The sequence below is a fragment of the Mustela lutreola genome, chromosome 3 (genome assembly GCF_030435805.1).
Source record: "Mustela lutreola isolate mMusLut2 chromosome 3, mMusLut2.pri, whole genome shotgun sequence".
Classification (NCBI taxonomy): Eukaryota; Metazoa; Chordata; class Mammalia; order Carnivora; family Mustelidae; genus Mustela; species Mustela lutreola.
The window spans coordinates 170,909,995-170,922,769 of record NC_081292.1 but is presented as its reverse complement, the minus strand read 5'-3'; the positions used below and the strand labels follow the sequence as shown (position 1 = coordinate 170,922,769).

Below are 12,775 nucleotides of genomic sequence, written 5' to 3'. Positions count from 1 at the left end.
TGTGTGAAAGAAGCCAAATACAAAACAGTATTGTCTAATTCCTCCTACAGGAAAGCCAAGGTTAGGGGCGGCTGTCCTGTCAGCAGCTGAGGGTGCCCCTCGGCAGGAGGGACGGACAACTGCACGGGGACTTCTAGATCCATGCGTTCTGGCACCTTCCACACAGTTGCTTTTCTCAGTTCGGCTCCCCCTGCCTCCGTGGAGATGTGCCCCACGTGCGTCTTTCCGCTGGGGGACAAGTGGCTTCTTTGTGTCTCCTCCAGGGTTTTTGTACAGAACTAGGAGAAGCCACATTGGGAACAGGTGACTACACATTATTCACTCAGATGTTTCATGAGAAACTCCTGACGCAGCCATTTACAAATCCCTGCTCCCAAGTCCCACGGAGGTCAAGTTGCCACGGATCCCTCCAGACCCTCCCAGATAGGATGCATGCAGGCAGCTCTGCACAAATCCAGTCCCCGCCCCCCAAGTCTTCCCTAACAGCCAGCACTCGCACCCTGGTCGGCAGGAGCCTCAGTCCTGGTCAGGAGCAGTGGGCGCCGGTTACTTTGACTTTTAAATACAGGAGAGGAGCAAACGTTCCTATAGATGGCAGTGCGGGAGGGAGGAGGGCAGAGAGGTGTTAAAGAAGGCAGGACTCCTGGGGCTAGAAGTTCGAGGACAGCTCTGAAGGGGTGTGTGAGTATGGGGGACAGGGCATGGACGAGGACATGGCACTGAACCAATTCTCTTCATTTCCCCTCTATCTCCGCTTTTGGAATTCCACGGGGAACACGCATGTGCACAGTCACCATTCCTCCCCACCGTTCTCTCCCCTTCCCCTGGATCCGAGGCGCTCCCGCCGCTCTAGACCCAAGCAAACTATGCCCCACGGGAATGCGCACGCAGATTTCTGAGCTCCCCCTTTCCATTACTGTAACCTTCTCATGGATCATTCCTCCTGCTAGCAATAAGCCGTTGGGCAACCCAGTGCTCTTGCTTCAGCCGAGCTGATGGGCAGGGTCCACCGGGACCATCCAGAGAAGCAGGGAAGTTCCGCACCATTTCTCTAGGTCCCCGCGCCCAGGTTTTACGAGCTTCCGGAAGAAAGCGCTGAATGTGAACCTCGGGGGACCGACTTCCTTCACAGGCTCCGCCAGCCGGCGTCACCGAGGGCCCCAGGCTCACGTGTGCCCGCTGCAAACACTAGCAACTGGGCTGAGCTCCCTTACAAGGTAACAAGCTATTTTTTGTCGCCTGTAAAATAATGTGACTTTCCCTGCGCATTCTGGAAGGCTAAACCTTGCCAGGAATTCTGGTGAGCCAGCGGGGGGCGCCTCCCCTCCCAGAGGAAGCCTCACCTCCTTTGGCTGGAACACCTGTCCCTTCAGAAAGGAGCTCCCACCCGGGGCGGCCCTTTACCTCCTGCAGTTTGATCTCCTCGGGCTGGAGGATTTCCAGCACCCCGCTGCTCTGGATCTCCGGGAGATCCTGCCAGAGGTTAAATCGAGAGTGCGGGTTACTGAGCAGGCAGATCTGGGGCAGAGCCTTCCTCTCGGGTGGGCTTGCTGGCTCCTCCTCCTCCTCCTCCTCCTCCTCCTCATCCTCCTCTGGAGTCTCCTCGCTGGCTGGGGAGCCATGAGCGTTGGTGTGTATCTCTGCGTCCAGCTGCCTCCTGGTTTCAATTTCTTGGAGTGTCGATTTATCTCGGTATTCCTGATACAGGAGTCCTGAAATCAGATAGAGTTGTGATGAAGAAAAGGGAAAGATTTCAGGGGGAAGATCTTTCCCACTCTCTAGGTCAATCTTCGGTGCTGCACTTCTGAGAACAGAAAGCCAACCCCTCGCCTGGCCCAGTGAACTGCCACTGTCTTCTTTCTTGGGAATGATCAGCAGATGGAAGTTCTTTCCAACAAATAGAGAAATCCCTGAACGCATCTAGAATCCGGTCACACAAATATACGCTTTCCCCACACATACTTGGCAAACTTGTTAGCAAGAGTCTAGAACCTGATGTGTTAATAACCAGTGTGCACAGTTGACAGAAATGTCCTGATTATGTTTCGACGTCCCAACGGGATGCTTTCCCTAGCCTTAAATGCTTCAATATTAAAATTCGAGTATGTTCATTTGTGAAATGGGAGTACTTGTAAATTCTCATTTTGAAGGAGAAACCAATAGTTCATCAGCCTTATGATTCAAAAGGGAAACATCCCTTTTTTGCTTTTACAGTTTCAAACTAACTTTCCTGACCAAATGTACTTAAAATAAATGCGTTCTAAGTCTCCAAGGAGACTTGGGGGTACATATGAATCAGCACAAATGTAGGATCTCCGGAGGGAAAACCCATTTCAGACATCCTGGTTTTGTGGTGGAGGGACTGTCTTTTCACAACAGAGAAGCCTCAGGGGCAAGCGGAGGGATCCAGGCCCAGGCAGTGGGGGGAGGGGAGCGGGGGGGCCAGGTGGGAAGGGGGTCAGGCCTCTAAGGTCTTATCTGACTGCCATGCCACGGAGGTCGCAGTCTATCCCATGGGCAAGACAGAGGCCCCGAGAGACCTCAGACAAGCAGTTCTGGTCTCCATGTTTGCGTGGGTGTGGATAGGAAGAGAGATCCTGTGTTAATTCCCTAGGGGGTGATGATGGAGGGCTGAACTGCATGTGGGGGCGGGGGTGTGTGCGGAGGGATAGAGTCACACGCCTGGTTCAGGAAACACGGTTATGGCAGAAGTCGGGTCCCTGGGACTGCCTGGTGCTGGGGGGTGGGGGGAGCAGAGAGACCCAGGTACTCCCAAGGTGCCCCCAGCTGCAGAGGTCCAGCAGGCAGCTAGCCAAACGTACTGGTTGGGGCAGTAGTAGGAGCCCCAGACATGTCTGCCTAAAAAAACAAAGATAATTTTCCCAGGAAAATTCTAATTGGGATAAACGTACCCTTTGTAAAGCATGTTCGCTTACAATGCAGTCTAAAGGTCAGCAACCCAACCGTTCCTTTCTTACCTCCTTGTTGAATATGTCTAAACAGGAGACAAAGGGAGAATAGAAAAACAGACTAGCTTTGATGAGTGTGGCCATATCGAATGGGAGTCCCCTAAAACCGTTCTGGGGCACTCATTAGTGAGCTTCCCGTGCTCCATAAGCCAAATTATAAAGCCTTTATGGTAAGCACAGCGTTTCCTTAAAAAAATTAAGATCCCGTGATTTTGCAATGTTTCAGTCTGGCAGAAGACAACATGAAGGTAATCTGTTAAGTGCAGTAATCCAGACTGAAGATCTATAAAGAGAGAGGTTTAATACGACACAACTGTTGAGCTGATCGTGAACCAACTGTTCTCCTGTGATTCTGATCCACAGTGTTTACAGAGGTTTAAAGAAACCAAGTTTCCCTGCATCGACTTGGATTCACTTTACAGTGTGAATGAGTCTCCCCCCAGCAGGTATGCAAATATTTGTTGAATTGAACCCCTTTTAAAAATGCAGCTTCAGGGCGCCTGGATGGCTCAGTGGGGAGAGCATCTGCCTCTTGATCTCAGGGTGACATGTTCAAGCCCCACCCTGGGTGTGAAGCCTGCTTTAGGAAAAGGTGCTGTTTCTAAACTTCACCAAAGTGTCTAATTTGGCATCATTTTGACGGTTCAAAAGTATGTCTTTTTCTTTTTTTTTTTTTAAAAGATTTTATTTATTTATTTGACACAGAGAGATCACACATAGGCAGAGAGGCAGGCAGAGAGAGAGGGGGAAGCAGGCTCCCTGCTGAGCAGAGAGGCCCAACGCTTGACTTGATCCCAGGACCCTGAGATCATGAACTGAGCCAAAGGCAGAAGCCCAGTGACTGAGCCACCTGGGCACTCCTCAAAAATATGTCTTATACATGCTATCGTGGGCATATGTCATGGGTAAATACTATCTCTAGCATCTCAGTGTGATCCATATGGTGACAAGAGACAAAAATATCAGCATTGAGCATAGCCGGCTTGAAAATATTAATTCTGAAATCACACTGTGGCAGACACTGATGGCTGCCTCTCCTCTGTCCCCTCACACCCCGGGTTCCCAGCTTGCAGGGGAGGGGTTTTCTCTGGGCACTGACCCATTTGGGTGCTCAGGGACATGGGTGAACAATGACTGATCAAAAGCTACTGTAACACTGTATCATACACCGGAAGCTAACATTACATTGTACAGTAATCATATGGAATTAAAATAAAAATACATAAAAAATAAACAGAAACTTTCTCCAAAGGGAAAACAGAAAACAAAAAACAAAACAAATGAGCAAGAAAGAAACTGTTCTTTAGAGATCTCCCATTGTCTCAGTAGCATAATGGCTTAGCCTTAGGGACTTCCTTGACAAGAGAAAAATCACAGAAATTAGGTTCAAGGCTTAGAAAATAAATGTTCACATCCAATATAAATTTTCCTTAAAATCTGGCCTCCTCTGCCCTATAAGATTTACAGAGAGCACTCAGCCCTAATCTCTGAGTTCAAAGTGTACAGGTTGCTCATGTATATGCTGAAAGTCAGGAAACAAATTTAACAAAAGTACTTGGAAAAAAACAACAACATATCGTGATACTTCCCTCCCTCTTGCCAATGGTGTGTTTAGACATGAGCATGATAAAACCCGGCCAAGGAGAGTAAGGGGACATTTTACATCTTTGAGAAGGGCTTCTCAGGGTGCCTGCGTGGCTCAGTTGGTTAAGCATCTGACTCTTAGCTCAGGTCTTGATCTCAGGGCTGTAAGTTCAAGCCCCACATTGGGCTCCACACTGGGTGTGGAGAGAGAGAGAGAAGGGCTTCCCAAAAAATGTCCCTCCTCAGTAGACACTTGAAGAAAAACCTTTCTTTTTTGCATTTACATGTGGCTGCTTGGGGATGTGATGCCTGGAGCTGTGGCAACCATTTCGTGACATGAAGCACAAATGTGGAGAATGGTGGAGGGAAAGGAGGTGGGTCACTGCTTGGCTGAATGAACCAATTCCAGAATTTTCTACCCCTAAATGAAAAAAAAAAACAACACTGCCATTGTTTACAGTCAACCTTTGCTGGATATTCTGTTACTTTTAGCCAAAGATTCCCAATACCAGTAATTTTAGAATTTTCTTAAAACTCTATACCTCTTTCTGAAGTATTTAGAATATGAATTTAAATATCAGTTTTCCTGGCATTACTGTGACTACAAAGAGTTATCTGACACACTATGTAACCATTTTCCATAGCCTATTTATTTTTATTGGTCTTGAAATTCAGACTAATACTGTAGCTTTACCCGAGGAACTACATGTTAGCTGATTAAAGTTCTGTACTCATTGTTCTCTTAATATGTTTTTCTACCTTATATTTTGTATGTTCGGCAAGCACAACTTTATATGAAAATGAACTTGACCAGTAAAGTCTTGCACCTGGTATAGTACCTTCATGCAGATATACAAGGTCGAGTTCCCATCTTTCCTACTTAAAATGTTTTGTACCGCCCTGGCTGCGATGCATTGCAGAAGAGGGTAAGTTCCCAGCTCCTCTGGCCAAAACCCCTGGAGTCACTAAAAAAAAATCTCACTTTCTAAGGAGAATCATTTTTTTTCTTTGAATCCCTCAAATGCAAGCCTATAAAGGGCGGGGGAGTCATTTATTTTCTAGTGAGCACCTTCTATGTGTCAAGCAGTTATTAGGTCAGAGACAATAAGAGCGTGCATGTGCATGCGAAACCCACAGCCGGGGCTCAAGGCCTGTGGTCTGTAATGACAGTTGTGTACTGTCCCATCCCCGCCTCCGTGGGAGGCCCTGCACACTCGAACATGGGGTATACAAACATGCCTGTACGCGTTTTCTGCTTTCTTCCCAGTTTCGTTCTACTGTGGTTGTAGGAATTGGTCCTTTCCGGATAACCCGACAAAGAATTCACTTCCTTCCTAGAGCTAAAGCAGGGAGGGCTGTTGTGGGACTCTGGCACCGGCCCCAAGTCTGTGACAAGGGAAGTGAGACGGTGCGGACAGCTCTGGGTTGTCATCCGTCTATCACAGCTACCCAGCAACTACTGCGGGTTGAGCACAGGAGCCCGGAAGAGATACTCACCAATCATACTAGCAGATACTGGAAGGGGGCAGTGGGAGAAAACACTCAGAAGGTCAATCTCTAAGCTTGGCCACATGGGGGACATGATGGCTGTCGTGAGTGCAGGTTGGAGCCCGGAGCCTCCTGACTACCAGCTTCACTCCTGTGCTTGGAGCCTACCAAGACCAGCCGCCTCCAGGAGCCCTGTCTCCACATGCCCAATGCAGAGGGGAGCCTTCAGAGGCAGGGAGCTCTCCACCCACACTCCACGGCCTTCCCAGTTACGACACCAACGTGAGCCTCACAGGATCCCTTTCAAGAGGTTGGAAGTCAAGGTTTTCAGCATCTGCCACGGCAGAGGTGGCTTTCCTCCCCACAAAGGATGATGCGCCAGACAGGTGGGACAGAAAGGTTTTGAGGAGTCTCTGTCTTCAGCTCAGCCCCTCTCTGTTCCCCCAGCAAATAAAGGGCAAATCTGCCACCATCACCACCACCAGCCAGCCTGATGCCAATGAAATTCCTGGAGTTAGCACAGTGCTGTGTGCTCAGCCCACTCGGCTGTGCAAAGGGCTCAGCTCCCCTCGGGGTTCAGTTAGGAAAAACCTTTCCAGGAAAGAACGGGCTGGCCCCGGAAATCTTCCGAAGGCCGGATCCCCTGGGGCAACAGAAGCTCCACTTCCACTCAAGACACTTCCGTCCACCTGAACGTCTAGGGTAGAGGACATCAGTGATGTATTCAGGGAAGGGAATTTCCAAACCCAGAATTTTAATTCAATGAATATACCACCGGCTGCTCTGAAAACACTGAAGAAGAAAAAAGATTTTTTAAGCAGCCGGTCCCATTTCCCAAAGAATGGAACCCGTGTTACCCATTCATGGCCACCTCTGGTGACTATGATGGGAACGAGTTGGATGTCATCATTAGCAATTTTTAATTTTTAAATCCAAGTGCTTAGGTTCTTGGGACACCTTCTCGATCTGCTTTCTGTGTTCACACAGTTCTTTGGCTGCAGTTGTGCGGAAGGGGCGCACACACAGGCTGGGCTCCACACCTCAGGCCCCGTTCCTGGAAGAGTAGATGAAACTAAGCTTGCCTTCCTAACTTAGGGGCCTCTTGGACACTGGCCTCCCCTCTGCTTTACCCTTCCTTCCCCTGTGCCAAGTCCCCCAGGCCTCTTCCTGAGCCTGGGTCTCTGCACGAACCATTCTCAAGACTTTGCTGTTTCTCCAGGTCTTCCGGGGGAGAGGGGGGCGCTCAGGCAGCACCCCCTCCTGCAAGGTCCAGCAGCACCTCACTCCTGGCCTTTTTGGCAAAACCGCCAAAGGACAGAGGACCCCTCCCTAGGAAAGGACTGGACAGGTAGACCTGGCAGAGCAGGACAGAACCCCATCTGCTGAAGCCCAGTTATGCAGCACTAGTGAAATGTGACGGTTTTGCCTATAGAACCATTTACAGCCAAATATGTCAAAAAACCTTCCTCAGCCACATCAGCTACCTTTGCTCATGGAAATGCAAGGACATCCCGGGAGCTGGGGGCCCCTCAGAGTCCACCAGGAACCCGCATTTCCCCAGTGAGGGCCTGGGCCGCCAGAAACACCCACCTATTTGTTCGATGAGGTTTCTCCAGGAGTCAGCGGGAATGGGGTGGATCGTCTGCAGGGCCTCGGTGAGCGTGGTGGGGCTGTCGGCGAGCGCCGGGCACTCCTCGGGTGTGGCCCCATTTCCCGGGGTGGAGGACGACTCGCTGCCAGAAAGAAGGCGGGGCAAGGCTGGTTATTTTTAAGCAACGACGCACCTTGGCCAGCTCTCGAGTGGCGTCCGCACAAGGGGCCCTGACCAACCAAACCCTACCCGGGACGGTCAGGCCGAACGGCCGCCTCCCCTCCCAACCAGGCGGGCCCCACAGGCCCCTTCTGTCACCGCACCAGAGCGCAACCGGGTGATTCATTCCCACATCAGCCCGCCCCAAACCTTCATGTTTTCGGAGCTCCAGAGCAGGCGTCGGAAACTTGGCGCGCCCTGCCCGCTCCCCGGCGCCGGCCGGCCGCCTCGACGAGTCCGGCGGTCGGGATCCCAGCCGGCGCTGCTCAGCCCGCGCCATTCGCTGTCACACGACCCCGCGGCCCCCGACGCCCTACGGGCTCCGATCCTCGCGTCCCAGGACTACGCGGCGCAGGGAGGGGGCGCCGAGAGGAAAGAGCGCGCCCAGAGTGCCTCAGGAGAGGGCGCGGGAGGAGCCCGGGGGCAGGGGACCCCAGCGTCGGCGACCGGAGCCGGGGCGCTCCCCCGACCCCCGGGCGCCGAGGCTGCACGATCCGCGCCCCGATGGGAGTGGGGGGCGGCGGGGCCCGCGGAGACGGGGGCGGGCGCTAGGCCGCGGGGGTCGGTGTCCCCCGCCGTGCGGGAGGGGGGACGCAGAGGCACGCGGGGGCGGCGCGCGGGGCCGCGACGGCCGCTCGTCCTCACCTGCCCGGCAGGTGTCCCGACGCCGAGTCGCGCGCGTCGCTCTCCGAGGTGGAGCTGTCGTGGTCCACGGCGCAGGCGGCACTGAAAGCTGCGGCCAGCAGCTCCATGGGGGCCGGCGGCCGGGAGGGCGCTGGGGCCGGGTCGCGGGCCGTGCCGGGGGCTCGGAGCCGGGCCGCGGGCGACGAGTGGGCTCCAGAACCGGGTCGCACCGCGCGCCGCTCGAGCCGGAGCTCTCGCCGCCGCCGCCACCGCTGCCGAGCGCTCCCGCAGGCGGGCGGACCGGCGGGCGCGCGCCTGGAGGCTCCGGGTTGCCACGGCAACGGGGGGAGGCGGGAAGGGTGTGCGCGCGGCGGGGGCGAGGCCGGGCGGCGGCGGGGCGGGGGAGCCCAGACTGGGCGCGACCTGCGCCCCGCGGGCGCCAACTGCAGACCGGACCTCCCTCCCCAGCCGCGGCCGCGCCCCGCCTTGGGAGAGGGGCAGGCGGGATGGGTGAGGGTCGGCGACCTGCGTCTTCACCTCGCGCCCCCTCCTCGTCCTCTGGCGCCCCACACCCACCAGCTCGCACCGCGAACTTGGAAGGTACGGGGCACGTGACCCCTGCCCCACACGCCTCGAACCTCCGCCCGGCCCACGCAGCGCATCCTCTGCTGCCCCCATAGGCACCGGCCGGGGGACCCCCGCCTCGGTGGAATGCGTCCTCACTAGAGGTGCCGCTGTCTAAAGGCGCCCGAGGTAGAGACTGGGGTCTTAGAGAGACCCTGCGCTCCTGCTCCTGACAGAAAGAATGGAGAAGGGGCCCGCTGGGGGCCTCTTCCCTGCGGGTCTGGTCGCCCTCGGAGACCCTGAGGGCCTGGTGGCCGGGGCTGGGCCTGGAGGAGCGAGAAGAGGAGACACAAAGTGCCCACAAACGTCCATCCGGTTACCCTGCCTGGTCACATTGACCCTTGCCGTCTGCACCTTCGAGTTAGCTAGTTCAGTCCACTTCCGGATACGCAAAACCAGCAGAAAGGGGTAACTGGAGTCGAGTGGAATGTGAGTGATCCGGTGTGACAGGGAAATCTAGAGGGATTTTCATCCAGCAGGACGACTGGCCTAGTCCTTGGTGTCCTTGTCTGAAGCCAGCCTGCCTGCTGCTGCAGATGGGCTCTCCGGGACAGCGGCCACCTTTGGTAGGCCTGGGCGGGTTCCTGAGGATGCAGGGGGCATGGGGAGTGGAGTTCCGAGCAAAGTGGAAAATCCTCCTCTAAATAGTGCTGGGCACCTTCCATCCACTGGGCATTTAAATTAAATTAAATTCTTCCTTTTGGGATGCAAATATTCCTGGAGGGAGGGGCTTTAGTTATTGGGTGGTAGGTTGGCTCTTTTGGCTTCCTTAGCCAGCCATCTTGAACACTGAGGTTGTGGTAAAAGGGAGAGTTTGGGGTGGGAGGAAAAAAAGCAGCTGGAGGAGAGAGGCTTGTTGCCTGGAAGGGAACGCTCCTCCCCAGACACTAGCAGGAGAACGCCCGTGGACCCTCCCCCAGTTCTGACTCTGGGAAAAGTGGCTCAGATCGAATCCCAATCCCTAAAGCAGCTGCTTTGCCCTTGGTCGCTTCCAGGGACACAATGGACAGGTCTGATGTCTTGCTCCTAAGACCTCAGATTATTTGCATGACAACCACCTGGTCATTTTCCAAGCCCAACTCCTTCCTTCCTTGACTCATTCCACAGAGCCCAGACAACCCTTTCCTGAACTCCACATTTTCATCTGCTCTCTGGCCATATTTGCTGGGATGTGTCCTACACATTCCACTAGGGCACACACATGTCCCCCGCTGCCCCCAGCAGCCAAGCAGGAAACCAGGCAGAACCCCAGAGCTGGCCTCAACCTTCTTCCTGTCACCCCACAGCTCAGGGCCTCACTGAGCCCCCTGGATCCTTAAAGTCCTTCAAAGAAGTACCCCCCACCCCTTGCATTTGAACCTCTCCCCAGTCTATCTTTTTCTCTGCCCCTTTTCTAAATCATCGGTCTGTGTTGGTCCCTTTCCTGCTTAATAACCTGCATGGCAGTCCCATCACCACCGGCCCCTGGCACTGTACCAGACTGGCTCTTCACCGGCAGGCCACTCCTTTTCTGTTTCCTTGGGGCTATTGCCTTTGCAGGCTCCTCTGGGGCTTTAGTTTCACCATGTACTTTCCCAGGCTCTGGGCTTTGCTGTTCCCTCTGCTAGATCTCAGCTCCCCTGGTTAAGTCCTCACTCCCGCAGGACAGGTTGTAGGTCAAGGCACAGTGGGATGGGAGGTAGCGTCCCCACCAGCCCATTCCCTTGAATAACCAGCATTATCTGGCACCGTAATTCTCCGTCCTTACAATAAGCCATGGGCCCCCCCAGGGTGGGCTCATCTTTCATCAGGGCCCAAGGATGAGCACTGTGTAGATAGTCTCTAGGACTTACCTCTTTGGATGGTTTCCCCAGCCCTTACATTTGATGTAAGATTAAGTTGGAAGCTGTTACTTTCACACTTTGCTTCACCAAGGGGAGAAGATTTGTGTTTGTGTGTGTGTGTGTGTGTTTAAATCAGAAAATACTCAAGTGAAATTACATATATTAAGATGAGCATAATAAAACCTTCCAATTGAAAAAGAAGCTAAAAATATCCTTCTAATTATAAAATCGGTTTAGAAAGTCACTGATTTCTAAAGGCCTATAACTTTAAGCTAAATCCTGCACATTTTCTCTCCGTCAGATTTAATGCTTATTGGGCTATTACTAAAAATCTCCATTTAACCAACATTTGTTCAGGATCATTCACAAAACAGATAGATCAATATTTCAAATATTTATACCTGATTAGCCCATGGTAGGTGCCCCATTCGATTTGCTAAGACATTAATGGTATATTTTGAAAAATATTTCAGTTATTTTACATTATGTGGCCTAAACATTCTTTATTGCTTCCTTTGGGTTATAATAGGTAAATATTGGAAATATTGGAAACAAAGGGGATTCTTATTTATGTAGCAATCTCTGCTTTGAGGAGCCCGCATTTAGATTTACAAAGTAGTACTTTTTTTTTTTTAAGATTTTTATTTATTTATTTGATAGACACAAAGAGATCACAAGTAGGCAGAGAAGCAGGCAGAGAGAGAGGGAGAAGCAGGCTCCCCGCTGAGCAGAGAGCCCTATGTGGGGCTCAATTCCAGGACCCAGAGATCATGACCCGAGCCGAAGGCAGAGGCTTAAACCACTGAGCCACCCAGGTGCCCCTACAAAGTAGTACTTTATTCTGAGGAAGAATAGGGAGAACCAGAGGAAATTTAGAAACTATCTCATCCAACACTTTTGCTTTACAGAAAAAGCCACTGAACCAGAGGGTTATAGTGACAAGCCCAAGATCACCCAGAGTTTTAAAGCGTATGCTGGTAAGTAGGCTGTGATGAGGGAGCAGGAGGCTGGCTGAGGACAGAGCAAAAGCTGGCGCCTTGCACCCCCTCTCCACCTGCTCCCCTCCATATGTGTAGCATTCCTCAGGCACCCCTGACTGCCATAAAACGATAAATAGTTAACTTGCAGGGATCGCAATCCTGCAGAACAGGAATCTCCCTCGCTCTACAGATGTCCTAGAGACCTAAACAGGGAGGTTACCTTACCAATAGCACAAATTTCCAGAGGCAAATAACTCTCGGTTCCTGAAGCCCTAATGTCTCCCTCCCACCATAAGCTGGAGGAGACTGAGGTAGAAGGGAATGTAAATGATAGCCGGATCATAACACCCCACCAAGAATCTCCCAACTATCTTGATGTTAATGCCTGACCTAAAGACGACATTGATCAAGCCATAAGGGCAAGGACTCCCCCCACCCCCCCCCCCCCCCCCCGGCACCTTGTAGGCCCTCCCTAAAACGTGAGAACTCTGTTGAAATCTCCCATCCCTTCACCACCTCCCCCCAACCGTGGGGTATATTACTTGCCTACCCTCACAACCCGGGGCAGCCGCATCTCCGCCTGCCCACGGGCCCTGTCCCTGTGCTCTAATAAATCACCTTTTGCACCAACGACATCTTAAGAATTCTTTCTTTAGTCGTCGGCTCCGAACCTCCGCACCCCACTGAACCTGACTTAGGTTCTAGGACTTCATCAGGCTGTATTGTGTGGGACAAAAGAACTGCAAATTTCTATTCACTTATGCTAAGTGTTTTTTAGGGTCACGTGGTCCATCACCGGGCTCTCAAATGTTAAGACACATTTGTATTTTTAAATCTAGTATTTTTAAATCAACTTGGATTTTTTTTTTTGTA

At 52.5% G+C, this 12,775-nt stretch overlaps 1 protein-coding gene across 3 annotated transcripts in view; it reads right to left on the bottom strand.

The window, feature by feature from the left end:
- Positions 1 to 12,775, bottom strand: part of NGEF (neuronal guanine nucleotide exchange factor) — a 100,085-nt gene that overhangs the window by 26,881 nt on the left and 60,429 nt on the right. For 2 of the 3 annotated variants that reach the window (XM_059167692.1, XM_059167693.1), the window contains 2 exons: positions 7,632 to 7,774; positions 1,405 to 1,712 (listed from right to left, as the gene is read on the bottom strand). In XM_059167692.1, the coding sequence (XP_059023675.1) occupies positions 1,405 to 1,712; positions 7,632 to 7,774 (451 nt within the window). Of the gene's footprint in view, positions 1 to 1,404; positions 1,713 to 7,631; positions 7,775 to 8,496; positions 8,783 to 12,775 lie in introns of those variants that run through there. The other variant, XM_059167694.1, reaches the window with a different exon arrangement.